This window comes from Salmo salar, chromosome ssa12 (assembly GCF_905237065.1).
Source record: "Salmo salar chromosome ssa12, Ssal_v3.1, whole genome shotgun sequence".
Lineage (NCBI taxonomy): Eukaryota > Metazoa > Chordata > Actinopteri > Salmoniformes > Salmonidae > Salmo > Salmo salar.
In genome coordinates this window covers 68,721,904-68,749,019 of record NC_059453.1, presented here as the reverse complement: position 1 = coordinate 68,749,019, position 27,116 = coordinate 68,721,904, and the positions used below count along the sequence as shown (strand labels likewise).

General features: G+C 43.6%; 1 protein-coding gene across 1 annotated transcript; it reads right to left on the bottom strand.

The window, feature by feature from the left end:
• klhdc8a (kelch domain containing 8A) lies at nucleotides 1-21,552 on the bottom strand. The gene is made up of 8 exons (XM_014132938.2): nucleotides 21,213-21,552; nucleotides 11,303-11,711; nucleotides 10,924-11,134; nucleotides 10,605-10,769; nucleotides 10,160-10,378; nucleotides 1,518-1,619; nucleotides 1,251-1,399; nucleotides 1-569 (listed from the first exon to the last, which is right to left on the bottom strand). Exons 2-8 carry the CDS (start codon nucleotides 11,465-11,467, stop codon nucleotides 516-518), a joined length of 1,065 nt encoding a protein of 354 aa, XP_013988413.1. The 5' UTR covers nucleotides 11,468-11,711; nucleotides 21,213-21,552; the 3' UTR covers nucleotides 1-515.
• Nucleotides 21,553-27,116: the final 5,564 nt, after the last annotated feature.

Below are 27,116 nucleotides of genomic sequence, written 5' to 3'. Positions count from 1 at the left end.
TAGCTCTCCAGGAACAGGGTTGGAGTGAACCTACAGGATGGTAGCTCTCCAGGAACAGGGTTAGAGTGAACCTACAGGATGGTAGCTCTCCAGGAACAGGGTTGGAGAGCCTTGCCCTAAAGAGATATCACACACACAGTGCAGAGGAATCTTCTCATTACTAAAACTCGTATATATAACTTATTTACAGAGAAAGCCAGCTCCTCGTCTGTGTAGAGTATATTTAGATGTTGTGAGTCAGCATGGTTATTATTGGGATCAATTCTGTGTGTGGGATCTAATCTGTGTTTGTTTGAGTGTGTATAGACAACCCAGCAGAGAGCAATGTTCTGAGTTTGTGGCATGACTTCCCCTTCCTTACTATTCTGCTGTAGATCTTTGGAAAATATTGCACTTGTCCAAGACCAGCAGCCGTTCTGAAAGCACTGGAGCCACTGATCTTGAATAGAATGTTCCAGGAATCTTCTTGCTGTCATCCTGCTGTCAATCATCATGTACGGGGCATGTCCTTGAGCCTACAGACACTCCTCCTCTTTCACGTACAGGATCTCATGGGCTGAACTAGGGACCTTATAGACAGACAGAGACAGATAGTAAAAAAAACAAGTGTGTGTAACGGTGACTAACCCCATTCCGTACAAATTTGCGGAGGAAAGCTGAAAAAATTGACCTCTCTGACGCTGTATGTTAAATTGTGACGTGTCATGACGTAATGCACAGCACAATGCAACTCATTCTGTGTCTTACATTCTCTCTCCACCAGGTGTAGCGCTTCTCTCGCAGATTAAAAACAAGAAAGGGACACGGTAAGGGGGGATATCTAGTCATTTTTTGCTTCATCACTTGCAAGCCATCATAACTCTCAAAAGACGCTGTTTACTTCTGAAGATAACTTTAGCGCCCTAAAAACCAGATTCAAATTCGACACAAACCTTCAAATAGGTTTGTGTCCTTTCTGTCCTTTTCACTATCATGCAAGAGGTTTCACTTCCCCACCCGCCATTTTTTTAAAAAAACGACGGAGCTCATTGCCATATGGAATCATGCAGAGATGGGCATCATGAAGGTCTCGTCATTGATTTTGTTGGAAAGGGGAGAAATTGTGCATTACAATGGTATTGATATTACAGTTGATCTGGAAGTATTACATTTTTTGGGCGCTAAAATAAGGTCAATTGTACAGACCATCGCGATGTACAAAAGTGAGTTAGTTAACGTGTGTGACAACATGCAGAGCAGTATTCCAGCACCTGGTTAACTCCTCCAACCACCAGCAGGCGGTCCCTGATGACGATGGAGGAGGCGGAGCATCGTGGCATTGCCATAGGAACCAATCTCTCCCACTTCCTCTTCTGAGGGTGGAAGGCTTCCACCGTGTCGAGAACTGAGGGTTGGTGACCTGGGGATCACACCCGGCCATCACACGTTGTCAAGACCAACTAGGTGTCAACAAAAACACACATATACAGGCACATATACACACACATATACACACACATTCACACTCCCTCCCTCACCAAGTCCTCCTGCTACAACCATCCTGCCCCTGAGGAAAGCTGAGGCGAAGTCAGCCCTCTTAGTCTTCATGGCCACCGTGTCCTCTGACTTCAGCCATGACCCTGGGGGGACAGGAGACGATGATGTTAACATTTTTGTGTGCAAGTGTCAACCACTTTTTAGTGGAGGCATTGAAGTGTTGTAAAATCTACTTTGACCACTGCATAAAACATTTTTCCATGTTCTGCCAATTCTGCAAGCTACAATTTGGTGTTCTTGAATACTGGTGGCATCACAACTCAGTAATACTGTGCGCACCATGAATACAAATGTCCTCGCACTCATACCTGGGCCCAATGCACGCACACACACACCAAACTATCAGGTCAGGGCCCAAGATATTGGAAATAAGAAGATAGAGACAATTTCCCTATGAAACCACCCAGTCGGAACATTTTAATTGCTTCAAAGGAGAAAAACAAGATATTTCCCTCCTGCAATCTGGCAGGAGATGACCTTTGGAGTAAAATTGCATATTATTTACACTTCTACTTAGGCAAACACTTGTGCGGCTAAAGACAGTGAAACTATTTCAGAGAAACTGCAATTAGGGAGAATACACAGTAAGTTTTTCAAGTACTCTTTTTAAGCTTTTATGTTGTGCCTCATCTGTCTGTAGGAAGTTAAGTATTTCTGGCATCACAATCAGCTCCACAGCTCCACAGAGAGAGACAGAGACAGAGAGAGATTGAGAGACTGCAAGAGAGAGAAACTGAACCAGCAGATAAAAGCACTGTGTTAATAAAGTGTTTTGATGCCAGCCCAGACTTGAACTTGAAAGGGAATAAGGCAGAGCACAGCTGGCGACGGGCACACTCCTCTGCCAAGGCCTTTGTTGTTGAAGTGGTGGCTGGCTGGCACTCTCAGGGGCTTCCTCAAAATAACTTTTTTAAAACATATCATATTCAGCAGTAAGTAAGTTCCCTTCAGATTCAGAGTGAGGGGAACACACTAACACACTAACAGGAAGACAGATGAGAGAGTTTAGTTGCTCTACTACAGATAGCTAAACTAGCAGGAAGACAGATCAGAGTTTAGTTGCTCTACTGCAGATAGCTAAACTAGCAGGGACTGGAGATATTATAGTAAGTGGTGTAGTTAATGTACAGTACCAGTCAAACGTTTGGACACACCTACTTATTCAAGGGTTTTCTTTATTTTTACTATCTTCTACATTGTAGAATAATAGTGAAGACATCAAAACTATGAAATAACACATATGGAATCCTGTAGTAACCAAAAAAGTGTTAAACAAGATTCTTCAAGGTCGCCAGTCTTTGCCTTGATGACAACTTTGCACACTCATTCTCTCAACCAGCCTCATGAGGTAGTCACCTAGAATGCATTTCAATAACAGGTGTTTCTTGTTAAAAGTAAAATAGTGGAATTTCTTCCCTTCTTAATGCGTTTGAGCCAATCAGTTGTGTTGTGACAAGGTAGGGATGGTATACAGAAGATAGCCCTATTTGGTAAAAGACCAAGTCCATATTATGGAAAGAACAGCTCAAATAAGCAAAGAGAAATGACAGTCCATCATTACTTTAACATTTTTTACATTTTTTTTTTGTCATTTAGCAGACGCTCTTATCCAGAGCGACTTACAGTAGTGAATGCATACATTTCATTTTCATTTCATACCTTTTTTTTTTCTTCTTTTTGTACTTGGCCCCCCGTGGGAATCGAACCCACAACCCTGGCGTTGCAAACACCATGCTCTACCAACTGAGCTAAGACATGAAGGTCAGTCAATCTGGAAAATGCCAAGAACTTTTAAAGTTTCTTCAAGTGCAGTCGCAAAAACCATCAAGCGCTATGATGAAACTGGCTCATGAGGACCGCCACAGGAAAGGAAGACCCAGAGTTACCTCTGCTGCAGAGGATACGTTCATTAGAGTTAACTGCATTTCAGATTGCAGCCCAAATAAATGCTTCACAGAGTTCAAGTAACAGACACATCTCAACATCAACTGTTCAGAGGAGACGGCGTGAATTAGGCCTTCATGGTCAAATTGCTGCAAGAAACCACTACTAAAGGACACCAATAAGAAGAAGACACTTGCTTGGGCCAAGAAACACAAGCAATGGACATTAGACCAATGGAAATCTGTCCTTTGGTCTGATGAGTCCAAATTTGAGATTTTTGGTTCCAACCGCCGTGTCTTTGTGAGATGCAGAGTAGGTGAACGGATGATCTCTGCATGTGTGGTTTCCACCGTGAAGCATGAAGGAGGAGGTGTGATGGTGTGGAGGTGCTTTGCTGGTTACAATGTCTGTTATTTATTTAGAATTCAAGGCACACTTAACCAGCATGGCTACCACAGCATTCTGGAGCGATATACCATCCCATCTGGTATGCCCTTAGTGGGACTATCATTTGTTTTTCAACAGGACAATGACCCAACACACCTCCAGGCTGTGTAAGGGCTATTTGATCAAGAAGGAGGGTGATGGAGTGCTGCATCAGATGACCTGACCTCCACAATCACCTGACCTCAACCCAATTGAAATGTTTGCGATGAGTTGGACCGCAGAGTGAAGGAAAATCAGCCAACAAGTGCTCAGCATATGTGGGAAAAGCATTCCAGGTGAAGCTGGTTGAGAGAATGCCAAGAGTGTGCAAAGCTGTCATCAAGGCAAAGTGTGGCTATTTTGAAGAATCTCAAATTTAAAATATATTTTGAATTGTTTAACACTTTTTTTGTTACTACATGATTCCATATGTTATTTCATAGTTTTGATGTCTTAAGTATTATTCTACAATGTAGAAAATAGTAAAAATAAAGAAAAACCCTGGAATGAGCAGGTGTGTCCAAACATTTGACTGGTACTGTATGTGCTGGGCCATATGGGAGTGTGTATGGGTGTGATGTGTTTTTTACAGTTCTGTAGAGAGTCTTTTGTAGTCAGGGGTTCCTTTTCAGTCAGTCAACTTTGGGTACAACATTCTATGGGGAGTCGCACTCTTGCGACTTCGGTTGAAGGATCTACAATCACGCCTGACAAGACCAATGAAATCTGCACCTCGCTGGAAGGCCCGCCTTTCACAGGTGATAATCATGAGGCTCGGATTCATTAATTCAAGTCCCCAGTCATGCGGTTATAGCATTTCTCTGAAAGATACAAACAAACAATCTATGTGTAGTTTGTCTCGGCTTGTAGCACGCTCAGGTGGCCCCTCGCTCGAACCAGTCTGTGGGCACATTGCCACGTACTGCGTACAAACTCCCTTGAGGAAGCTTGGAATTACAGATGGCAACTTTCCTTTCCTGGATGCCGGTACCTTGGCTGGGACCAAGGTGCAGAAAGCAGGAGATGGATTGGCTGGACGGAGCAAATGTCTTGTCTGCATTGGAATGGGGTATGCGGTGGCTGCCTGAGCCCAACCCATCTCCTGTGTGCTCTGTCATCGGTTACGGGAGGCTACTCGAAGAGAGAGGGCGGCCAGATCTGGTGCTACGTGGACTTTCGAGACCTGGCTAGATAAACGAGTACTGCATAGGCAAGCTAGCTATTACCAGCTCTTCCTGCCTCCTCGTGATGGAGTTGCTGGGGTAGCTCTCTTGTTTAGTATACGTTGTGTTAAGTCGCTTGGTTATTCTAAACGGGCCGTGCTGCGGTCAAAAAGGTTAGCTAGCCTATCTTATGCTAAAAAGCCTCCTGGCTAACTTTGGCTAGCATTCTTAACTTCCAGGAGTGAAACTCACTAGCTTTCCCTCTGCGTTATGGAAACACAAAGTTCCTTGAGTTGGAGGGGGAGAAGGAAACGGGGTTTGTGTACATCTCAGATGAAAAAGCAGCCTCCCGAGCACTTGGCTGGGGTAACCCCCAGAGCGAGAGGCCTTGGCATGGGTTTGAGTGACCAGTGTGCCCCTCCACAAAAACATTACTGTGACAACAGTGCCCCCACGTTGGGCAAATGGGGTACTACGTCAGCCGTTGCCAAAGCCCCCTGTGCCTGTAAAGAGGCCAGGCTTTATGCAGGCTATACAGTCTCACGGAAGCACAATGTATGTTGGAAGCTTATCCATGTTTAATGCTGCCCCCTTTGTTACCCCGCCTTCCACAGTATTCACAGGGTTCAAGGGGAATATCAATCTCCCCAGGGTGAGTGACAAGATGGGACACTGTCCACAAGGGGGCGCCCCTCCCCCATAGGTGGCTCATTACTGTGATTCATTGCTGATTCCTGTCTGTTGCTCACTAGTCCCTATGAGGTGTCTAGTGATACAGGTTATGGGCTCTGTAGGTGTTTAGTTGTTGGTAGCGGTGCCGCGGGAACGAGGAGGGTTGGACACGACTGTACTATTATCCCACACACAGTCTCTGGGGTTCATATGAGCCCCCAAATGAGCTGTCTGTTAAAATAGAAAGGGTCACTGTTTCAGAGTTGTCTGTCCCATTCCCAGCTAGGTTACAAGGAGCTTTGTCGCCAGTAGCTTTTGTTGATAAGGCCCTTCCAGTGCTGAGTGCTATCCACTCACCTGGCCGCATCTCACAGCCTAAGCCGGTCGCTTCGGGTGTCCCTGTCAGGGTGGGGTGCGATGTACGAAGACAACTCGATCAGGGGGGTATGGTCACTGGTGCGGAGTTCACTCCATGATAATGTTTTTTTTTCTGGGTCTATTTTTAATGCATGCGGTCCAGCGCTGGGTGCCAGCCGGTTACCGGAACGCATCTTACCGCCTAAACCAATGAGGGTATGTCACTGGTCACCGGACCCAGAGTGGGCCGATCGGTAGGCAAACCTTGGCACAAACACCGTTTTTTCAACAGAGTTCCAGAGTGTTCACCATTGTTAAAAGTGTTTCCTCCTGTATGTGAGTTAGATGAAAAGTCTTCCTATTCCAAGTTCAGACACACGGTCGTCAAGAGTGGTGCGAATGGAAGAAGAACCAATCTCTCCCAGCCACTTCAGATGGCACTTCACAGGATTCTCACTGTCTGCTTCAACCAATGGCTGGCATGCGCAGTGTCGCCCTGGATCATGTGAACAGTGATGTCAGGGTACAGGCTACAATTGGTTGTGCGTCTCCCACACTTCTGCAGTGTCATCATGTTGACTGTTCCCGAGGCCTCAGTGCCTGTTTTGAGGGAGGAAATGTCCTCCATCTCCAGAAGCAGGCAATCTGAGTGGTTCCTGTGTCGAAGATCTGGGACTGCTGGTACAGCCGGTACTCCTGGTTACGAAAAGGGGACTTTGTGTGTCATTCTAGAGAATGTGCCCTCAACAATCATCTCCAGAATCTACAAACAGAATGTTCACGAGCCGCCGGCTATTACAGCGATTGACTGGTGGGAGCTACTGTCCCATATTCAGTCTCTAGGCTTCATAAGGAACTAGAAAAAGAGCTGTCTGACTCAGCGCAATCTGTTTCTGGGTCTCGAGCTAGACTCACGGACGGTGTCCGGGTTCTGGCTCTGCTTAGCCAAATTTTGTCTGGGTCACAGGGCGTTTTCACCAGTGCCTACACCTGCTGGGGATGGTGGCTTCTGTGATGGAAGTTGTTCCCATGAGGCTTTTGTTGATAAGGCCCTTCCAGTGCTGAGTGCACCTGGCCGCATCTCACAGCCTAAGCCGGTCGCTTCGGGTGTCCCTGTCAGGGTGGGGTGCGATGTACGAAGACAACTCGATCAAGGGGGTATGGTCACTGGTGCGGAGTTCACCGCATGTCAATTATCCGGAGTATCTGGCGCTCAGGCACTTCCCCGTTTTTGTTGGGCTGGTGAGAACCAATAATATGTCAGTGGTGGCGTGCATCAACAGATGGAGAGAGACTCCTAACCTTGGTTCGCTCTCTGTTGCTGCGGAGCAGTGCAAACATACGGTGTCCTCAACATACGGTGTCCTCAACATACGGTGTCCTCAACTCGGGTGCAGATCTTTTATCCAGGTGGGACCCTCTCTCTCAGTAGTGGAGACTCTCCCAGGTATGGAATATTTTTGTCAGGACCGACGTAGATCTTTACATAATGAAAGAAAACCCGTAGTGTTGTCTGTTTTTCTTGATGAGGGCACGAGTGCCCCGTTGGGAACGGACACTCTGGCACATCAGTGGCCTCAGACCCTCCTTTATTTGTTTCCTGAGTGGGTGCGCCGGGAGGGCGTACCATTGCTTCTTGTGGCTCTCCATTGGCCTAGGCAGCCTTGGTTCACGGAGATCATTCGCCTTTTAGGTGGGAACCCGTGGAAACTCCTGTTGCACAGGGACCTGTTGTCCCAGGTAGGGCAGGTTTGTCAAGAGAGGCTACAGATTTGGTTCCTATGGGCCTGGCCCCTAAGAGGACCAATCTGATGGCTAGAGGTTTACCTCTGAATGTTATTGCTACCATTCAGTCTGCAAGGGCGCCCTCCACGAGAGGGCTGTATGCGTATAAGTGACAAGCGTTTGAGCTCTGGTGCCAAGATAAAGGACTTTACACTGCTCTGTGAGGGGCATACTTATGTTCTTATAGGGGCTTTACAAGCATTCTCCACTTTAAAAGTGTACATGTCTGCTGTATCGGCGTGTCATGTGGGAATTGATGGAACCTCACCGGGGGCTCACCCCCTGGTGGTGCGGTTCCTGAAAGGTGTACGTCGTCTCGGTATTGTGTGTAGATTGATGAGGGAAAAAATAGAATTAATCAAATTTAAAATAAGGCTGTAACGTAACAAAATGTGGAAAAAGTGTAGGGGTCTGAAGAGCAACAGAGGTTACATGCCCTGTGTTCGGTGAGAGCTTTACGCACGTACATTGAACGGACCCAGGATATCCGGTTATGTGATCAACGTTTTGTCTGTTCTGCTAATCCATCTTGCGGCAGGGCGCTCTCTAAACAGCGTCTCTCCCACTGGATTATGGATATCTTTTGTGAGATTTTATCTCTTGGATGTCACTTCTGCCAGTATAGCTGTTCTTACGGCTGGGACAGGGGAAAGTCACTAGGCAGCGCGCCATGTGCTCAACACCCAGACTGATGCATCTGGCGGGGTCAGTTCAGTTCTGCCATGTGCCGTTTAATTTAGTATCCTTTGGGGTCAGCTTGGTGCGTAATTATATTTCCCCATAGTACAGCGTTTCCCAAACTTAGACCTGGGCACCCCAGGGGATGCAGATTCTTTTTGCTATTTTGCACACTGGTTTTCAGTCAACATCCTCTAAAGACATTAAAGAATGGATAAGTATAGCAATGATTGCGATACCGGGTATAATATCCCAGAATCCCTGTGTGTCAGTTGTAGACTCTGTGGGGAAAGAAAGATAATAAAGCAATCTGTTTCTGAATCCTGTAATTTAAACACCTCCCTCCTAGCTATAGCTCGTCTCCCATCTCATCTCCACTTAGATTAGATTGGGAGGGGGTGTGAATGGGTCTTATTGTTTACTGTGTGTGTGTGTATGTGTGTGTGTGTGTGTGTGTGTGTGTGTGTGTGTGTGTGTGTGTGTGTGTGTGTGTGTGTGTGTGTGTGTGTGTGTGTGTGTGTGTGTGTGTGTGTGTGTGTGTGTGTGTGTGTCTGAGGAGGGTAGAGTAAATTAATGTATAATATATCTGGAGTAAAACACAGACAGACAGGCAGACGGCCACACCGACATTCTCACTGAGGTGTTAGATTAGTATTCAGACTCCTACTGCTCCTTTCATTTGGCTTTGTTTGGGAAAAATACAAAAATACAAATGCGTGACAAAATACCCTACTGTCTGAAATGACTTATCGATTTTTTTTAACTGGGTATGGATCTCGATTTTTTCTTCCTGGTCTCTTCTCAATTTGATATTTTGTTATTCAGAGATTTCTTTCTGTGAGGTGAAAAATAAGTCATTTTTTCCAGGAATATGAGATGTGTGTGTGCAGCCAGCAGGGACAAGCTTTTTACATTTAGAGAATGCGTTTTCTTTGGGAAGAAATTCAATAGGATGACTGTCTGACAGGCACCTTTAAAATTAATAGGAGACACTATCAGTATGATAATACACACACACACACACACACACACACACACACACACACACACACACACACACACACAATTCTGTTTGTGTATGTTTTTGTCTTTGTATGTGTGTTCTAAATTCTACATGTCACGTCCTGACCATAGCAAGTTGTTATTTTCTATGGTAGAGTAGGTCAGGGCGTGACAGGGGGTGTTTGTCCGTTTTTGTATTTCTATGTTTAGTTTCTAGTTTTGTATGTCTAGGTTGGTTTTGTTTGGCATGACCTCCAATTAGAGGCAGCCGGTTGTCGTTGTCTCTAATTGGAGGCCATATTTAAGTTGATGTTTGTCCCACTTGGTTTTTGTGGGTGATTAATTTTGTGAGTAGTGTATGCCTGCTCTGCGTCACAGCTTTCTTGTTTTGAGATTTAAAGTTTATTGTATATTGTATTAGTTTCACGATTGAATGAATGATATGGAACTACGATCACGCTGCGTATCGGTCCGATCCTTCTGAAAGCCCTGACAGAGTGATGTCTTTCTCCTAACACTCTCTCAGATTTGCAGTGTGGCTTTTACAATAGAATAGAGTAGAATAGTAGTAGAATAGGACTTTATTGTCTTCCTGGAGAAGGAAATCAGTGCACTTACATGTGTGTTTGTGTGTGTGTGTTCTTGGTGGTTTATACCCTGGTTAGTATCAAAGATGTTGACGTTCTTGGTGAATTTGGAGCTCTGGTGGCCTCCTCCCTTCCTCAGCCCCCCCAGCAGACACAGCCTCCCCGAACTGTCCCAGAACATGCCCCCGTACGAACGTTTGCACGGCATGTTGGGTAGTGTAGTCCAGGAACGTGTCTCTGAGTCGTATACCTCGAAGACCTTCAACGTGCGTTTACACTGACGCCCACCTAGAGAGAACACACACACTTAGTGTACTCTGCGGGCGCTGATGATGTGGATGTCAATAAAGGCAGCCCCCTGCATCTCTCTGATTCAGAGGGGTTGGGTTAAATGCAGAAGACACATTTCAGTTGAATGCATTCAGTTGTGCAATTGAGTAGGTACCCCCTTTCCTCCTTCCCATTACACATGCAAACTTGCAAACATGCACACACACACATACCCTTTCCTTACCTGCCACGTAGATCTTGTTGCCCAGCAGGTGTGCGGTAGCGTCATACCGCGGTGTGGGCATAGGGGGCAGTAGTGCCCACACGTCCTTCCTCATGTCATACTGCTGCAGTATACTACGGGGGAGCAGGTCTGCACCCATACCCCCTACAGCCAACGCACGTCCATCTACAGAGAGGTGAGAGAGAGACAAAGACAGAGAGAGGGGGGTAGAGAGAGAGGAGGGAGGGGAGGAGGTAAAAACTGAGCCAAAAACATGTTTCTGGTCATGTATAGAATGTGCAACTAACTATGAACAGTGAGTAACCCCCACCCTACACACCTTTCACAATGATGGCCACCCCCATCAGTGCTTCTCTGAGGGCGCTCCTCTTCCTCCACCTCCCCTCCTCTGTGTTGTACACCTCTACCACCTTCAGAGGGCGCTGGTCATCCCCTACACCGCCCACCACCAGGATCTGCTTGCCCAGCACCGCCACGGCTGTACCCGCCCGAGGGGTGGGCATGGGGGGAAGGCTTAGCCACCGGTCCCCCTGATAACAACAATCAATAAAGTGTTTAGTCCTGTTATGTTTGAACTGTGTGTGTTCTTTGTTTAATCCTGTGTGTGTGTGTGTGTGTGTGTGTGTGTGTGTGTGTGTGTGTGTGTGTGTGTGTGTGTGTGTGTGTGTGTGTGTGTGTGTGTGTGTGCGCCAACCTACCTCTGGAGAGTAGAGTTCTAGGGCTGGGGAGGGCCTCCCTGCAGCATCACAGCCCCCCAGCATGTACATCTGCCCCCCCACCTCCGCCAGGGAGTGGTAGACACGCCCGCTGGGCAGCCGTGCCAGGCTCTGCCAGTGAAACTCATGGGCCGAGGGCACAGACATCTCTATCCCAGCCCAGGGAAGGGTTGCTGGGGGAGAGGTGAGGGTGAAGTGGGTCCAGGGAACCAGAGGGCGATGGACAGGGTTAGCACCCCGGGGTATAGAGCCGTGTCTTAGGGAAGAGCTAAGAAAGTGGTGTTGTCAGGAGATCCAGTGACCCAGGTGGAAAGATAGGGGGTAAAGCAAGGTCCGCAAAGCCCAGGCAGAGGCTCTTCCACTGGAGTTGACTACCGGCTCAGACTGGGTCCTGCAGGAAATGAGAGAGAAGGATGGTTAGTATGGAACAGGAAGGACATAAAGAGTCCTCATCTAATTTCCCACTGAGTCATAATATGGTCATTGAGCAGATGCTTCTAATCAAAGCAACCTACAGCCAGTGGCGACCCGTCATTCACTTGTTTTTTGGCTTGCCTGTTTTGCATGTTATTTTGGCATTAATATGAGTCACATATCAGTTTGCAAACAATGTCAAAAAATATAAATATCATTGAGTTAATAAAGCTGCATACAAACATGGTCTCTTTGTTGTTTTCTTGTGTAAGGCAGCTCAAAAATGCAGGTGTTTCAGACTAGCTCTGTGCTTTCTGTGGTGGTGGAGCAAGCCAGCAGAAAATACGGAGCGTTGCGCCGTGATTGGCTCAGTGTTCTGTCACTCATGGGGACACTATGTCACCTCCAACTCTAAGGGTAGAGATATAAAATTCTAGCCCCTTGGGTGCTGCCATAGAGTTACATTAGAAGTGCCCATCCAAGAAGGCTCAAGGTCATTGGCAACAGATAAAATGATGCCAAATCATGTTATATGTACAGTAGCTTTGATTGGACTGATCATGTCAACATCATACTTTCAAAATCTTAGCAGTCATCATCATGAATCAAGTCGACAATCTACTGGCAAATCCTTTCTAATCCTTATCATATGACGAGAAATAATGAAGAGAAATTATAGATAAAACGTATCGGTGCTCATCGGCCATTGGACATAAACATTACACAAGTTGGAAATCGCAAATTCAACAATGAGTGGTTTGGAAGGAATCAGTGACAGTGGCTAACTGCAAGCATTGCAAAGCAATCACTAGCCTGCTATTCAGTGGAGTGGCTGTGTGGTCCCAAATCTGGGATTAAGGGGATCTTTTCCCAGTTTAAAATGATAAACATTCAACATTGGCCATGCAGTCAATGAAGCATGATTTGTGCCGCGCTCAAAACAACTGTTAACTCGGAACTGCAAAAACTTGACTTCAGTGAGTTCAAGACAACTGGGAAGTCGGGAATAAACAATCACCGACTGGGAAAATACGTTTTGAATGGTCATCCAACTTGGAATTGTAAATCCGGCCTCTTTCTAGAGCTACGACCTGAAGATCAATGACGTCATCATGATTCGCATTGTTTTTTTCAGAGTTCCCAGGTGTTTTGAAAGCACCATAAATCCAAAGAATGCCAGACTCTAATGACAACATTTTCCCACAAAGGACCACTGCGCCACCTTCCTGTTCAAGTGAGCACAGCACAACAAGGTGAGTCCAAAAATGTATTGAATGCTGCTGCATAAATTATGTAATATGCCAGGGAGATATGTATACTGTAGCTAAGAATGTAATACTAAGTGTATGTTGTGTAGTAAGATGTTAGTAGCACATGTGCCTCACCCTAATAATTTGGTCTATTTTCACCTCTTAATTTCGCCTGCTGTTCTAACTTGGTGGTGCACATGTAGCCTATAACCTGTTTTAGAGAAATGTAATCATTGAATATTGTAAGAGCTTTCAATGTCTGCTTATATGCCCCCTTTATTTATCCTACGGTTCTGACTTGGTGTACAGGGAGAACACTGTAAGAACGGCCCATGTTCTGAATTCTGTTGCTGTACATTTCAAAAGTGCTAAACAAATAGTTATATTGACTACGTCCGTCCTAGCTCGCTCATTAATGTCTTAATCGAAATTACGGATTTCCTATTATCCGCTTGTCGTGTCTTTATGCCATAGTTTGTACATCTCAGTTGTCATTAAACCACATTTGTTTAAGCAAGTCAGCCATATCAGCTATGTTTTTTTAAAAGGAAGTAAATGAGGCTGAATGAACCGTTTCGCTGCCAGACAAGGCTGCTGTTGGGACAGCTTTATGTAGGCCCTAACAGTTTGTGGGCACCGTTTATCACCGTTATAGTGCAATTCATGTATTGTTTAGTGTTGTGTTGTGGCTTTGTTGGCATGCATCCCACTTGTTATTTTTTTGGACCCACCAACATTTCCATGCTAAAATTGCCACTGCCACAGCTATTTAATTTTGAATAGATTGGATGTTCACTCAAACATAATTGGTCACTCAAACATAATTGGCTTACTTCAGTACAAATAAAAAAAATTCTGCAAGGGAATTTGTGTGGGTTTGGCACATTCAACAACGGAAGTTTAGTTCGTCTCTCCATCCATTTTCATTGTTTGACCACAATGCACTATATTCCCTAAAGAGTTCCCACTACTGTCAAAGTGTGTATATGCAGTAGACAGATTCTTTGTCTCTCTGTCTCTCCCTCATCCCTCCTTCTGTCTTTGTCTGCTCACGCCCTCTCTCTATCTCTCTCTCTCACTGTCTTGTCAGGCTGTCATACCTTTCTTCCAATCGCAAACAGACAAATAAAAGGAAGAGAGAGAATGAAGAGAGAGACACTTCTTTAGAATATTTTCTTATTCTCTTTGGAACATTTGAGTACAGGGACGGGTTACCATAGAAACAGTGACATGTTTTGTTGTGAGGGTACAGAGTTCCACCCAGTCAGTATATTGTTTGGTTTGGTTTTAATAATGGATTAAAGAAAAGCATAACAGCAAATAAAAGCTGTGGTGTTTTTCTCCACTCTGACCCAGGCAGGCAGAGTCTTGTTAGCGAGGCAGGATTGCTTTCTCCTGTTGTGCCTTGCAGAGCATATTAATTGCAATCTGTAACCGATTTTGCTTCACCACATCTTTCTTTAATTAACTGCTTGAACATTTTGAGATCAACAGAAGTTCCACCAGCACCCACATAAGTCGTTCACAATCAGCATGCATCTCTTTCCAAACTTTTAATGAGTTAGTCTCCCTCGGCTCGTTCCCTTTATATCCACAAATTGGCCCCTCGTACAGCAGTGCTTACAGCAGGTACAGCAGTTCCAACAACAGTGTTCATGCTGGGTTTAAATAAACGGACACCCAGGAGAGCCACTCAATGCTAGGACCATAAAACTGCTGCTCTAACGTTGTCATCAAATCCAATTCAATGCAGTACAAACCCAGTCCAACACGGCTTAATTCCACTCATACAAGGCTGTCCACACTAAGGTGGATAATTCACTGACTTCCAACACAGTACATTAACGGTGCTGGCCCCATGAGACCCAGTCCCAGACAGAGACGAGATCCAGATATAAACAAACCTACCGTAGAACTGTTCATGTAGTACCTTTTAATACACTACTCCTGACTGCAGTTCTACACTAGTGTTTTACCAGCCTGGGGACGTGCTATACAGCAGTATACTGCTTACGCTATTATTCTTTGTTTACAGAATTACAGCACAGTAAAGTGCAAGAAGGTAGTCTATCACAGCGTCACACCACCCTGCAGGCTACCATTACTGCTTAGAACATTCTCTCGACAGGGCCAAATATAGGAATTAGAAAATCTCATCCTCATGTTTCATCACTACAAAAGTTGTATCAAGGAATTTCAGTGTTTGTCTCTTCCCTCTCACTCGGTTCTGCCTGCATTCATTAGTATCCGCAATGCTCTCCTGCTTTCTGATAATAGAACATGTGTTTTCAATGAAAACGATGACGACAAGAACAACAACCTGGACGTTTGGTTTAAATGTCTCCACTGTTAGCTTGAAGCAATACCTTTCTTTCAATACTTGTTGTTGTACAGTATGTATGTTCACACACAGAAACACACTGACTTACTTTGACAGCCACTGACTTACATCTTCCCATTTCTATCAGCAACTGACACACAAACAGTAAATCAATAACAATGACAAATGCATCTCTTGGAGCTACTGTACCCAGTGAAGGGCAGTGGTCCCCAACCCTGTTCCTGGACACCTACAGGGTGTGCAGGCTTTTGTTACAGCCCATCACTAACACACAGCAATTCAGCTAATCAAGGCCCTGCAGTTGATTAGTAGAATCAGGCGTGTTAGGGGTGCTAGATTAAAGGACCAAGGTTGGACCAGCTGATGTAAGGCTATTGGCTGAGGCCAGGCCACTAAGTGATTATCCACATGACTAATTATATCTAACAGCTCATTTTCTCTCTCTCACCCAGGGGGTTTGACCTGATGAGCCTTGGGTCAATACACAATGGCAACGATGAGAGGAGGCCAAGTCAGCTCTCTCTATCTCTGTCTCTCTCTCTCTCGCTCTCTCTGCTGTTTATACAGTAACTTACTGGCAGCCAGTTAACTGTAAGTTACTGTAAAAAATGTATGGTAACTTAATATACCTTTTTCTTACAGTTAGTTACAGGTAACTGGCTGCCAGTAAACATAACAGGATATTTGTTTTTACAATGTATCTTATCTCGCTCTGTCTGTCTCGCCCTCCTGGCATCGCACGTGTGTTTGTGTATGTGTGTGTGTCTTTGTGTGCTGTCTGTGTGTGAGTAAATGTGCTCTCTCGCTCGCATGCTTTTCGGTAAACAGCTGCTGTAAAAGCAGACCAATCGTTTCCATAGCAACCCAGCAGCATGCATACAGGCAGCACAAGCGGATGCAAGGCGGAATGACCAAGAGGTGATGATGTCACAATGAGAGCTGAGAATATCAAAAGCTGAGGCAGAATGACACCCTATCTGCCAAATAACAGACCACTGTAGACTAGAACATGTCTCTAGACTAGAACATGTCTCTAGACTAGAACATGTCTCTAGACTAGAACATGTCTCTAGACTAGAATATGTCTCTAGACTAGAACATGTCCCTGTAAATGAATATAAGGCCCGACACCCATCCCAACAATAAGCTAATATTCCTTTTTAATTATAAGATAGGTACATTTGTCCTATTTCACACATATACAAGTGTGTATTATAAGCATGTGAATTGTATATTATTTTTGCATATCATATACCCCCAGAGCCACCCTCAGAGAGTGGGGTCACTGGAGCAATTAGGGTTATGTGCCTTGATCAAGGGCACATCAAAATAATGTTCACATAGTCAGCTCAGGGACTTGAACCAGCGACCTTCAGTTACTGATCCAATGCTCTTAACTGCTAGGCTACCTGTTGCCCATATTTTACGTTGGCCAAACAGGAATAGTCTTTATATATGTAGGCATCAAGGCAAAGAATGGAAGACACTGGAGCTGCTACTGTCTAGATCAATATGATGTATTCATCATGACGTATAAGTTACCAGACCCGGACTCAGGGATGGCTAACCCTGGAGATCCCTTCAATCACCACGAGTTAGGTAAATCGTCTTTTAGTTTTTATGCGCATAAAATGTCCTTGTGTAATTGATGTGTATATAAATGCAGTATGTATAGTGTAATGATTGTTCATTGATGTGTTCATGCAGGGCTCATCTGTGAAAGAGACTGTGGTGTCAGCATGACTCCCTGCTTAAATGAAGGTTAAATATGAAATAAACTAATCACAGCATATGCTGCAGGCATTCTGTTATTCAGACCAATGGACTGTATACTCAATCAGACATACTGCTTTTAAATGCTAGTAAAACTAAGTGCATGCTCTTCAACCGATTGCTGCCCGCACCCTCCCGCCCAACTAGCATCACTGCTCTGGACGGTTCTGACCTAGAATATGTGGACAACTACAAATACCTAGGTGTCTGGTTAGACTGTAAACTCTCCTTCTAGACTCACATTAAGCATCTCCAATCCAAAATTAAATCTAGAATCGGCTTCCTATTTCGCAACAAAGCATCCTTCACTCATGCTGCCAAACATACCCTCGTAAAACTGACCATCCTACCAATCCTTGACTTCGGTGATGTCATTTACAAAATAGCCCCCAACACTCTACTCAGCAAACTGGATGTAGTCTATCACAGTGCCATCCGTTTTATCACCAAAGCCCCATATTCTACCCACCACTGCGACCTCTATGCTCCCGTTGGCTGGCCCTCACTACATATCTGTCGCCAAACCCACTGGCTCCAGGTCATCTACAAGTCTTTGCTAGGTAAAGCCCCACCTTATCTCAGCTCACTGGTCACCATAGCAACACCCACCCGTAGCACGCGCTCCAGCAGGTATATTGCACTGGTCATCCCCAAAGCCAACACTTCCTTTGGCCTCCTTTCCTTCCAGTTCTCTGCTACCAATGACTGGAACGAATTGCAAAAATCTCTGAAGCTGGAGTCTTATATCTCCCTCTCTAACTTATGCATCAGCAGTCAGAGCAGTTTACCGATCCCTGTACCTGTACACAGCCAATCTGTAAATAGCACACCCAACTACCTCATCCCCATATTATTATTACCCTCTTGCTCTTTTGCACCCCAGTATCTCTACTTGCACATCATCATCTGCACATATATCACTCCAGTATTAATGCTAAATTGTAATTATTTTCGCCTCTATGGCCTATTTATTGCCTACCTCCCAACTCTTCTACATTTGCACACACTGTACATAGATCTTTCTATTTTTATTTTATTTTGTGTTATTGACTGTACGTTTGTTAATGTGTAACTCTGTGTTGTTGTTTGTGTCACACTGCTTTGCTTTATCTTGGCCAGATTGCAGTTGTAAATGAGAACTTGTTTTCAACTGGCCTACCTGGTTAAATAAAGGTGAAAATAATACAAAATAAAAATAAAAAAACACTGCAGGCTTACTGCACTGTACATTACTTCTGCAAACACACACATACACACTTGGACACACACACAGACACGCAGTCAGAACACTGGCTGCTGGGTGGGAGAACCATTAGAAATGCCAATGTGGCAGCCTGGAAAAGGCATGAGCGCTGAAAGAGAGAGGGCAAAGAGTGAGAGTAAAGAGAGTGGGAAAGAAGGAAAGAGAGATGAGGGGAGTATTGAGTAGGAGTGGGATAAAAGAGGGAGTATTGCTAAGGTAGATAATGAGTGAGATGACTGAGAGAGCAATAAAGGGATGGAAGAACAAGTATTGATGGTAGTTCTATTACAGAGGGGAGCCAGGGACACAGTACCCCCTATAGGATTTTATACCTAATTACTACTACTGTGTGTATGTGTGTGTGTGTGTGTGTGTGTGTGTGTGTGTGTGTGTGTGTGTGTGTGTGTGTGTGTGTGTGTGTGTGTGTGAGAGAGAGACAGAATGAGAGGGGAATAAGGGGAAAGAAAGAAAGCCTACAGGACCAGAGTCTAACTATTTCTCCTCTGTCAGCAGAACGTGACTCTCTTGGGTCACTCTCTGCTGTGCTGACTGGGCCAGCGAGATGGAGACAAAAAGAGAGAGGGGTGAGGGGGAAGGGGACTGCCAAGGCTCCCAGCAGTGAGAGGAAGCAGACTGACAGGCCAAACTCCAGAGTTGTTAACTTTGGCAGAGTGGTCGTGGGCCTCAGTCTTCTGTTTGTGCAAGCAATAAGGAGAGTTACCTAGAGCAGCTTTACAATGGCCTCGAAATTGTATGTATTTATTTAGCATGAACCACAAGTATCTCCATGCACAATGCACAGGTCCATTGATTTATAGGGCATTCATGACTGTAGGTAATTAATAGATGCTAAGAGGAGTGGAGGATGGAGAGAAGAAGTAAGGAGAGGAGAGGATTTCAGTCTGTATTCAGCTCAGTGAGTGTCCCAGATCTCCCAGCCTTGCTACTAGCTGTATAGCGTGTGTTTGGGTTGGGGGTTACACAGCCAGCCAGTCAGCATACAAATGACCTTTCAGACTGAAAATGGCATGAGTCATTATTAATTCTCCTTTTCAGCATCATTCTCCTTATCACTACCAAGAGTACAGTCATGACCAACAACAACACCAACCTCATCACTACTACCACAATCATCACAATCATCATCACCATCTTACCACTTGTAAAAATAACAAGTTAGAACTGGAAAAGAGATAATAGGTGTAGCACAATTAATAATAGGTTTATATGCTACTGTATGTATCGCACACTTATCTGTGATTTATTGAGGTGCACTCACTAGCATGGTCACATAAACTAGCTGTAACATAGTACATGGAAATCCAGGAAATTCAAATGAGAATATGTTACTTTTGGTATGGGTACATAAGACAGAAGGTTAATTATGGTATGGGTACATAAGACAGAAGGTTAATTTTGGTATGGGTACATAAGACAGAAGGTTAATTTTGGTATGGGTACATAAGACAGAAGGTTAATTATGGTATGGGTACATAAGACAGAAGGTTAATTATGGTATGGGTACATAAGACAGAAGGTTAATTATGGTATGGGTACATAAGACAGAAGGTTAATTATGGTATGGGTACATAAGACAGAAGGTTAATTATGGTATGGGTACATAAGGCAGAAGGTTAATTATGGTATGAGTACATAAGACAGAAGGTTAATTATGGTATGGGTACATAAGACAGAAGGTTAATTTTGGTATGGGTACATAAGACAGAAGGTTAATTATGGTATGGGTACATAAGACAGAAGGTTAATTGTGGTATGGGTACATAAGACAGAAGGTTAATTTTGGTATGGGTACATAAGACAGAAGGTTAATTTTGGTATGGGTACATAAGACAGAAGGTTAATTATGGTATGGGTACATAAGACAGAAGGTTAATTATGGTATGGGTACATAAGACAGAAGGTTAATTATGGTATGGGTACATAAGACAGAAGGTTAATTTTGGTATGGGTACATAAGACAGAAGGTTAATTTTGGTATGGGTACATAAGACAGAAGGTTAATTATGGTATGGGTACATAAGACAGAAGGTTAATTTTGGTATGGGTACATAAGACAGAAGGTTAATTATGGTATGGGTACATAAGACAGAAGGTTAATTATGGTATGGGTACATAAGACAGAAGGTTAATTTTGGTATGGGTACATAAGACAGAAGGTTAATTTTGGTATGGGTACATAAGACAGAAGGTTAATTTTGCTATGGGTACATAAGACAGAAGGTTAATTTTGGTATGGGTACATATGACAGAAGGTTAATTTTGGTATGGGTACATAAGACAGAAGGTTAATTATGGCAAAAGATAAAGTAGGTAGGTTGGTAGGGATGGATGGATGATGGGCGGGCGTATAACGTCTAGCAACCCAAAGGTTGCGTGTCCGAATCTCATCACGGGCAACTACTTACCGGGCGGGCATATAACGCCAACATCTAGCAACCCAAACTTTGCAACTACTTAGCATGTTAGCTCTCCTAACCTTAACCCTAACCTTAACCCCAACCTTAACCCCTAACTCCTAGCCTAGCTAAGGTTAGCTAACGTTAGTGTTAGCCACGTAGCCACCTACCTAACGTTAGCCACAACACATTGGAATTCGTAACATATCATACGAAATGGATGATGGACATCCACAAATTAATACAAACCATACCAAACATAACATATCATACTAATTGGAGTGTTCCGGATTCACGTTTACTATGTTAAGTCTACACCTGAGTCCAGGTTGCACACACACACACACACACACACACTGGCCCCAGAAAAGTTGAACACAAAGCGGACACGGGGCTTGTAATGACAGGTCGGTCACATTAAGCGACAATATTTAAAATAATCCTTCTCACTTACTTTCCTATCCTCACGCTGTCCGATTTCTCCCAGATATTCTCTCAGTCGGCGTCTTTGCTGGGAAAGCTGAGAGATGGAGAGAGATGGAGAAGCTTCAGTGCAATAAGCCACCCGAGAAATAGACACTCCCTCCTTCCTCTCTTCTCGCTGGTTTAGCAGTGTGTTTTCGCAGTAAAACAGGCACTGGTAGTACCGCACTCTAAAAATGTATGTTCAAATAAGCCCAACCACTTCCATCCTTCGTCATTATGTGGGTCACACTTGAAATATGAATTTCTGCTTTCACCGTAGCCTACTGGTTGTCATTCATACATGAATTGTGGAATACAGAGGGTCGGACGCGGTGCCATGCCGATAACCCACATCGCACGCTGACACACTTTTTACACCTTTTAATTGTAGGCCTAACAGCCATTTTTCTTACAAAGAAAATCACTGAAATGTATTTCCCTTCATAAATATTTTATAAGTGAGTACATACAGCGCGTGGCGATTTTAGCATGTACATCTTGGTGGGGCAAACACATCATTTTTTGGGGATGCATGCCAGCAAAGCCACTGCACAACACTAAACAATACATTAATTAATTGCACTATAACGGTGATAAACGGTGCCCACAAACCGTTAGGGCCTACATAAAGCTGTCCCAACAGCAGAGCTTTCTTTTCAGCACCATGGAGTGAATCCTTACCACTGCTACACCTGGCTATCAGCTGAGCCTTGACTTGCAGCGAAACAGTTCATTCAATTACTGCCTTTTTAAAAAACATAGCTGATATGGCAGACTTGCTTAAACAAAAGTGATTTCTACTGACAGTTGATATGCACAAACTATGGCATAAGGGAACGACGAGCAGATAAAAGGCAATCCGTAATTTCGATTAAGACATTAATGAGCGAGCTAAGATGGATGTAGTCAATATAACTATTTGTTCAGCACTTTTGAAATGTACACTGACATAATTCAGAACATGGGCAGTTCTTACAGTATTCTCCCTGTACACCAAGTCAGATCCGTGGGATAAATAAACGGGCAATATTCAATGATTACATTTCTCTAAAAACAGGCTACATGTGCACCACCAAGTCAGAACAGAACAGTAGCCTAAGTTATGAGGGGAAAAGGGACCAAATTATTAGGTTAAGGCACATGGGCTACTAACATCTTACTACACAACATACACTTAGTATTACTTTCTTAGCTACAGTATACATATCTCCCTGGCATATTACATCATTTATGCAGCAGCATACAATACATTTTTGGACTCACCTTGTTGTGCTCTGCACACTTGAACAGGAAGGTGGCACGGCGGTCCTTCTTGTGGGCAAATTTTGTCATCAAACAACTGTGAACTCCGAAGAAAACAAGGTTGAATCATGATGTTAGTGATCTTCAGATCGGAGCTCTAGAAAGAGGCCTGACATCCTGACTTGGAATTCCGAGTTGGATGACCAGCTTGCAGTTAGTCACTGATTCCTTCCAAACCACTCATTGTTGAATTTGCAATTTACAATCTATTATTTAATGTTTATGTCCAATGGCCGATGAGCAATGATACATTTTATATATAATTTCTCTTCATGTGACAAGGATGAAAAGGATTTGCCAGTAGATTGTCGAATTGATGCATGATGATGACTGCTTGTCCATCTTGCTAGCTGAGATTTTGAAAGTATGACGTTGACATGATCAGTCCAATCAAAGCTATGGTAGATATAACGTGATTTGACGTCATTTTATCTGTGGCAATGACCTTGAGCCCTCTTGGATGGGGACTTCTAATGTAAATTCATGGTATCACCCAAGGCGCTTGAATTTTCTAGCTCTCCCTGTAGAATTTGTGGTGACGTATTGTCCCCATGAGTGACAGAACACTGAGCCATTCACGGCGCAACTAGAGAACATTACCAACCCCTACGCTCTGCATTTTCCGCTGGCTGCTCCATGACCACAGAAAGCACTGAGCTTGGCTGAAACACCTGTATTTTGGAGCTGCCTTACTCAAGAATGCAAAAAGGAGACCATATTTGTATGCGGCTTTATTAACTCAATGACACGTATTAATGCCAAAATAACATGCAAAACAAGCAAAAAAATGTCATATATAACAGTACCAGTCAAAAGTTTGGACACACCTACTTATTCAAGGATTTTTCTTTTTTTTTTACTATTTTCTACATTGTAGAATAATAGTGAAGACATCAAAACTATAAAATAACACACATGGAATCATGTAGTAACAAAAAAAGAGTTAAACAAATCAAAAAATATTTGAGATTTTAGATTCTTCAAAGTAACCACCCTTTGCCTTGATGACAGCTTTGCACACTTTTGGCATTTTGTCAACCAGCTTCACCTGGAATGCTTTTCCAACAGTCTTGAAAGAGTTCCTACATATGCTGAGCACTTGTTGGCTGCTTTTCCTTCACTCTGCGGTCCAACTCATCCCAAACCATCTCAATTGGGTTGAGGTTTGGTGATTGTGGAGGCCAGGTCATCTTGTGCAGCACTCCATCACTTGCCGTCTTGGTCAAATAGCCCGTACACAGCCTGGAGGTGTGTTGGGTCATTGTCCTGTTGAAAAACAAATGATATTCCCATAAAGCCCAAACCAGATGGGATGGCGTATCGCTGTAGAATGCTGTGGTAGCCATGCTGGTTAAGTGTGCCTTGAATTTGAAATAAATCACCATCAGTGTCACCAGCAAAGCACCCCCACACCATCACACATCCTCCTCCATGCTTCACGGTGGGAACCACACATGTGGAGATCATCTGTTCACCTACTCTGCGTCTCATCAAGACAGAGGTTGGAACCAAAAATCTAAAATTTGGACTCATTAGACCAAAGTTAAGATTTCCACCGGTCTAATGTCCATTGCTTGTGTTTCTTGGCCCAAGCAAGTCTCTACTTCTTATTGGTGTCCTTTAGTAGTGGTTTCTTTGCAGCAATTCGACCATGAAGGCCTGATTCAGGCAGTCTCCTCTGAACAGTTGATGTTGAGATGTGTCCGTTACATTTCTGAGTCTGGTAACTCTAATGAATTTATTATCTGCAGCAGAGGTAACTCTGGGTCTTCCTTTCCTGTGGCGGTCCTTATTAGTGCCAGTTTCATCATAGCGCTTGATGGTTTTTGCGACTGCACTTGAAGAAACGGTCAACGTTTTTGAAATTTTCCGGATTGACTGACCTTCATGTCTTAAAGTAAGGATGGACTTTTGTTTCTCTTTGCTTATTTGCGCTGTTCTTGCCATAATATGGATGTGGTCTTTTACCAAATAGGGCTATCTTCTGTATACCACCCCTACCTTGTCACAACACAACTAATTGGCTCAAGAAGGAAAGAAGGAAAGAAATGACACAAATGAACTTTTATCAAGGCACACCTTTTAATTGAAATTCATTCCAGGTGACTACATCATGAAGCTGGTTGAGAGAATGCCAAGAATGTGCAACGCTGTCATCAAGGCAAAGGGTAGCTACTTTGAAGACTCTCAAATATAAAATATATTCAGATTTGTTTAACACTTCTTTGGTTACTACATGATTCCATATGTGTTATTTCATAGTTTTTATGTCTTCACTATAATTCTACAATGGAGAAATTAGTAAAAAAAAAAAAAAAATCCCTTGAATGAGTAGGTGTGTCCAGACTTTTAACTGGTACTGTGTACATATATTACTATCCATAACACTACTTGGCCCCTTCCAAGTCTTACACCAGGCCATCGGCCTGGGAGGCTAAAAACCCCTTGTAGTTTTTCTGCATTAAAGTCTCTGATACCCAAAATTCTCTCTGCTGCTGCTACTACCAATTCAATCTTTTTGGATTTCCTGTGCGGTGTTCTACAATGTAGAAAATAGTAAAAATAAAGAAAATCCCTGGAATGAGTAGGTGAGTGCAAACCTTTGACTGGTACTGTGTATATATATCTGCAGCAGAGGTATATATATTTTATTGCTAAACAGGTGGGGCTCAAAACAGGTGGGGCTCTGACCAAACTGCCCTGAATGACAGGTCACCACTGCATATAGCTCTGTGCGATGTTTATTCTCATAATAAACATTGAGAATTGAATGTTTCCCCCCTCAAAGGCAACTCAGGACATGCCAGTAGGGCCTACTGGAATGATTCAATTCAATCTCATAGCCAACATTCCTTTTGTTTTTGTTTATCTGTTTAACTGTCAACTTTTTCTGTCAATTTCTGTGCATCAGTTCAGTGCCATTGATTTAACTCATTATTTTTATCATAATGTACTCTGTAAGCACATTTTCCTTTTTTTTCTGCTGTTCTATGGCTACACACATTCATCATGGAGAAGAAACATTAGTTGGCTGGAGCGATGTGGATGCGTAACCAGATTACATTTTCTTGATCTGGAATGCCTCTCAACTTTACAGCAGGCCTACTTCATGAAGCTCAAAGCTTTCCTCATAATTACACTTCTGTTCATCTGTACTTAATTACTCAACTCAAGTAATTACAACATGTTGAGTCTCTCTCTCTCTCTCTCTCTCTCTCTCTCTCTGTCTGTCTTTCTCTCTCTCTCTCTCTCTCTCTCTCTCTCTCTCTCTCTCTGTTTGTCTTTCTCTCTCTCTCTCTCTCTCTCTCTCTCTCTCTCTCTCTCTCTCTCTCTCTCTCTCTCTCTCTCTCTCTCTCTCTCTTCCTCCAGTTATGTATGATGGAACAGTGTGTCCTACATACTCACAGTTAAACCAGTGGACTCATTCTGTCTGCTCTGCTATCTGGAGGGCCGCATGGGACCTAACCTGCTAATGGTACTATTCCTCACTCTATCTTTTTCCCTGCCTCCTCGCACACACACACACACACACACACACACACACACACACACACACACACACACACACACACACACACACACACACACACACACACACACACACACACACCAGTGGAGGCTCCTCAGAGGAGGAAGTCACTAAATAACTGATTAAAACGTACTGTTTTGCAATGAAGTTTACAGTAGCCTCAACAGCACCCTCTAGGGTAGCTCCATGGTGTAGCCGGAAGACAGCTATTTTCCATACATTGACTTCAATACTAAACCTAGGAGGCTCGTGGTTCTTCTGACCCCCTTCCATAGATTTACACAGTAATTTGATAACTTCCAGAGGACGTTGTCAAACCTATCAGAGCTCTTGCAGTATGAACTAACATCTTGTCCAATCCAATCAAAGGATTAGAAAAGTATATCTAATACTGAAAGCATAAGCTACAGCTAGCTAGCAAGCACTGCAGTGCATAAAGTGTGGTGAGTAGTTGACTCAGAGAGAAAGGCAACAGTTTTGAACAAATACATTTCTTTAAAAAATAAGACGCAGCAGAGAGAGAGAGAGCTAGCTATATTTCATATTTTTTTGTCTTAGTTTACCTTTCACTTACTTAGCTAGCTAATGGAGCTCATTTAGTCTACTCAACAATCTGACTCAAGCAGAGAGGAATACTATTTATGTTAGCTAGCTGGCTAAGGCTATCCAACACTGCAACTATTCCAAGTCAAGGTAAGCTTTCGGTTGTATTAATGTATTGGTTCCGGGGCCCACCGGTGTAACTGCTAAACTTCTTGCTGTACACTGTACTGCGTGATTGTACACATATATTTGATTGTGTGTCTCATTAGTTCTAGTTTGTTGACTGTAACGTTAATATGGTGACAATTAATCCATTTTATTTATTTTTTGTCATGTGCTTCGTAAACAACAGGTTTAGACTAACAGTGAGATGCTGACTTATGGGCCCTTCACAACACAGCAAAGAGGAATATAAAAGTAATAGAAAGATAATAACACAAGGAATAAATGCACAGTGAGTAACGATAACTTGGCTATATACACAGGGTACCAATACAGAGTCAATTTGCAGGGGTACGA

What these genes read in the sequence shown, in the direction of transcription:
- klhdc8a (XM_014132938.2), bottom strand. Translation starts at nt 11,467, where the DNA reads ATGTCTGTGCCCTCGGCCCATGAGTTTCACTGGCAGAGCCTGGCACGG. An exon ending in GGTTGTAGCAGGAGGACTTG is followed by an intron (nt 1,400 to 1,517) that starts GTGAGGGAGGGA and finishes TGTGATCCCCAG; the next exon opens with GTCACCAACCCTCAGTTCTC. An exon ending in TGGTTGGAGGAGTTAACCAG is followed by an intron (nt 570 to 1,250) that starts GTGCTGGAATAC and finishes TCTGTCTATAAG; the next exon opens with GTCCCTAGTTCAGCCCATGA.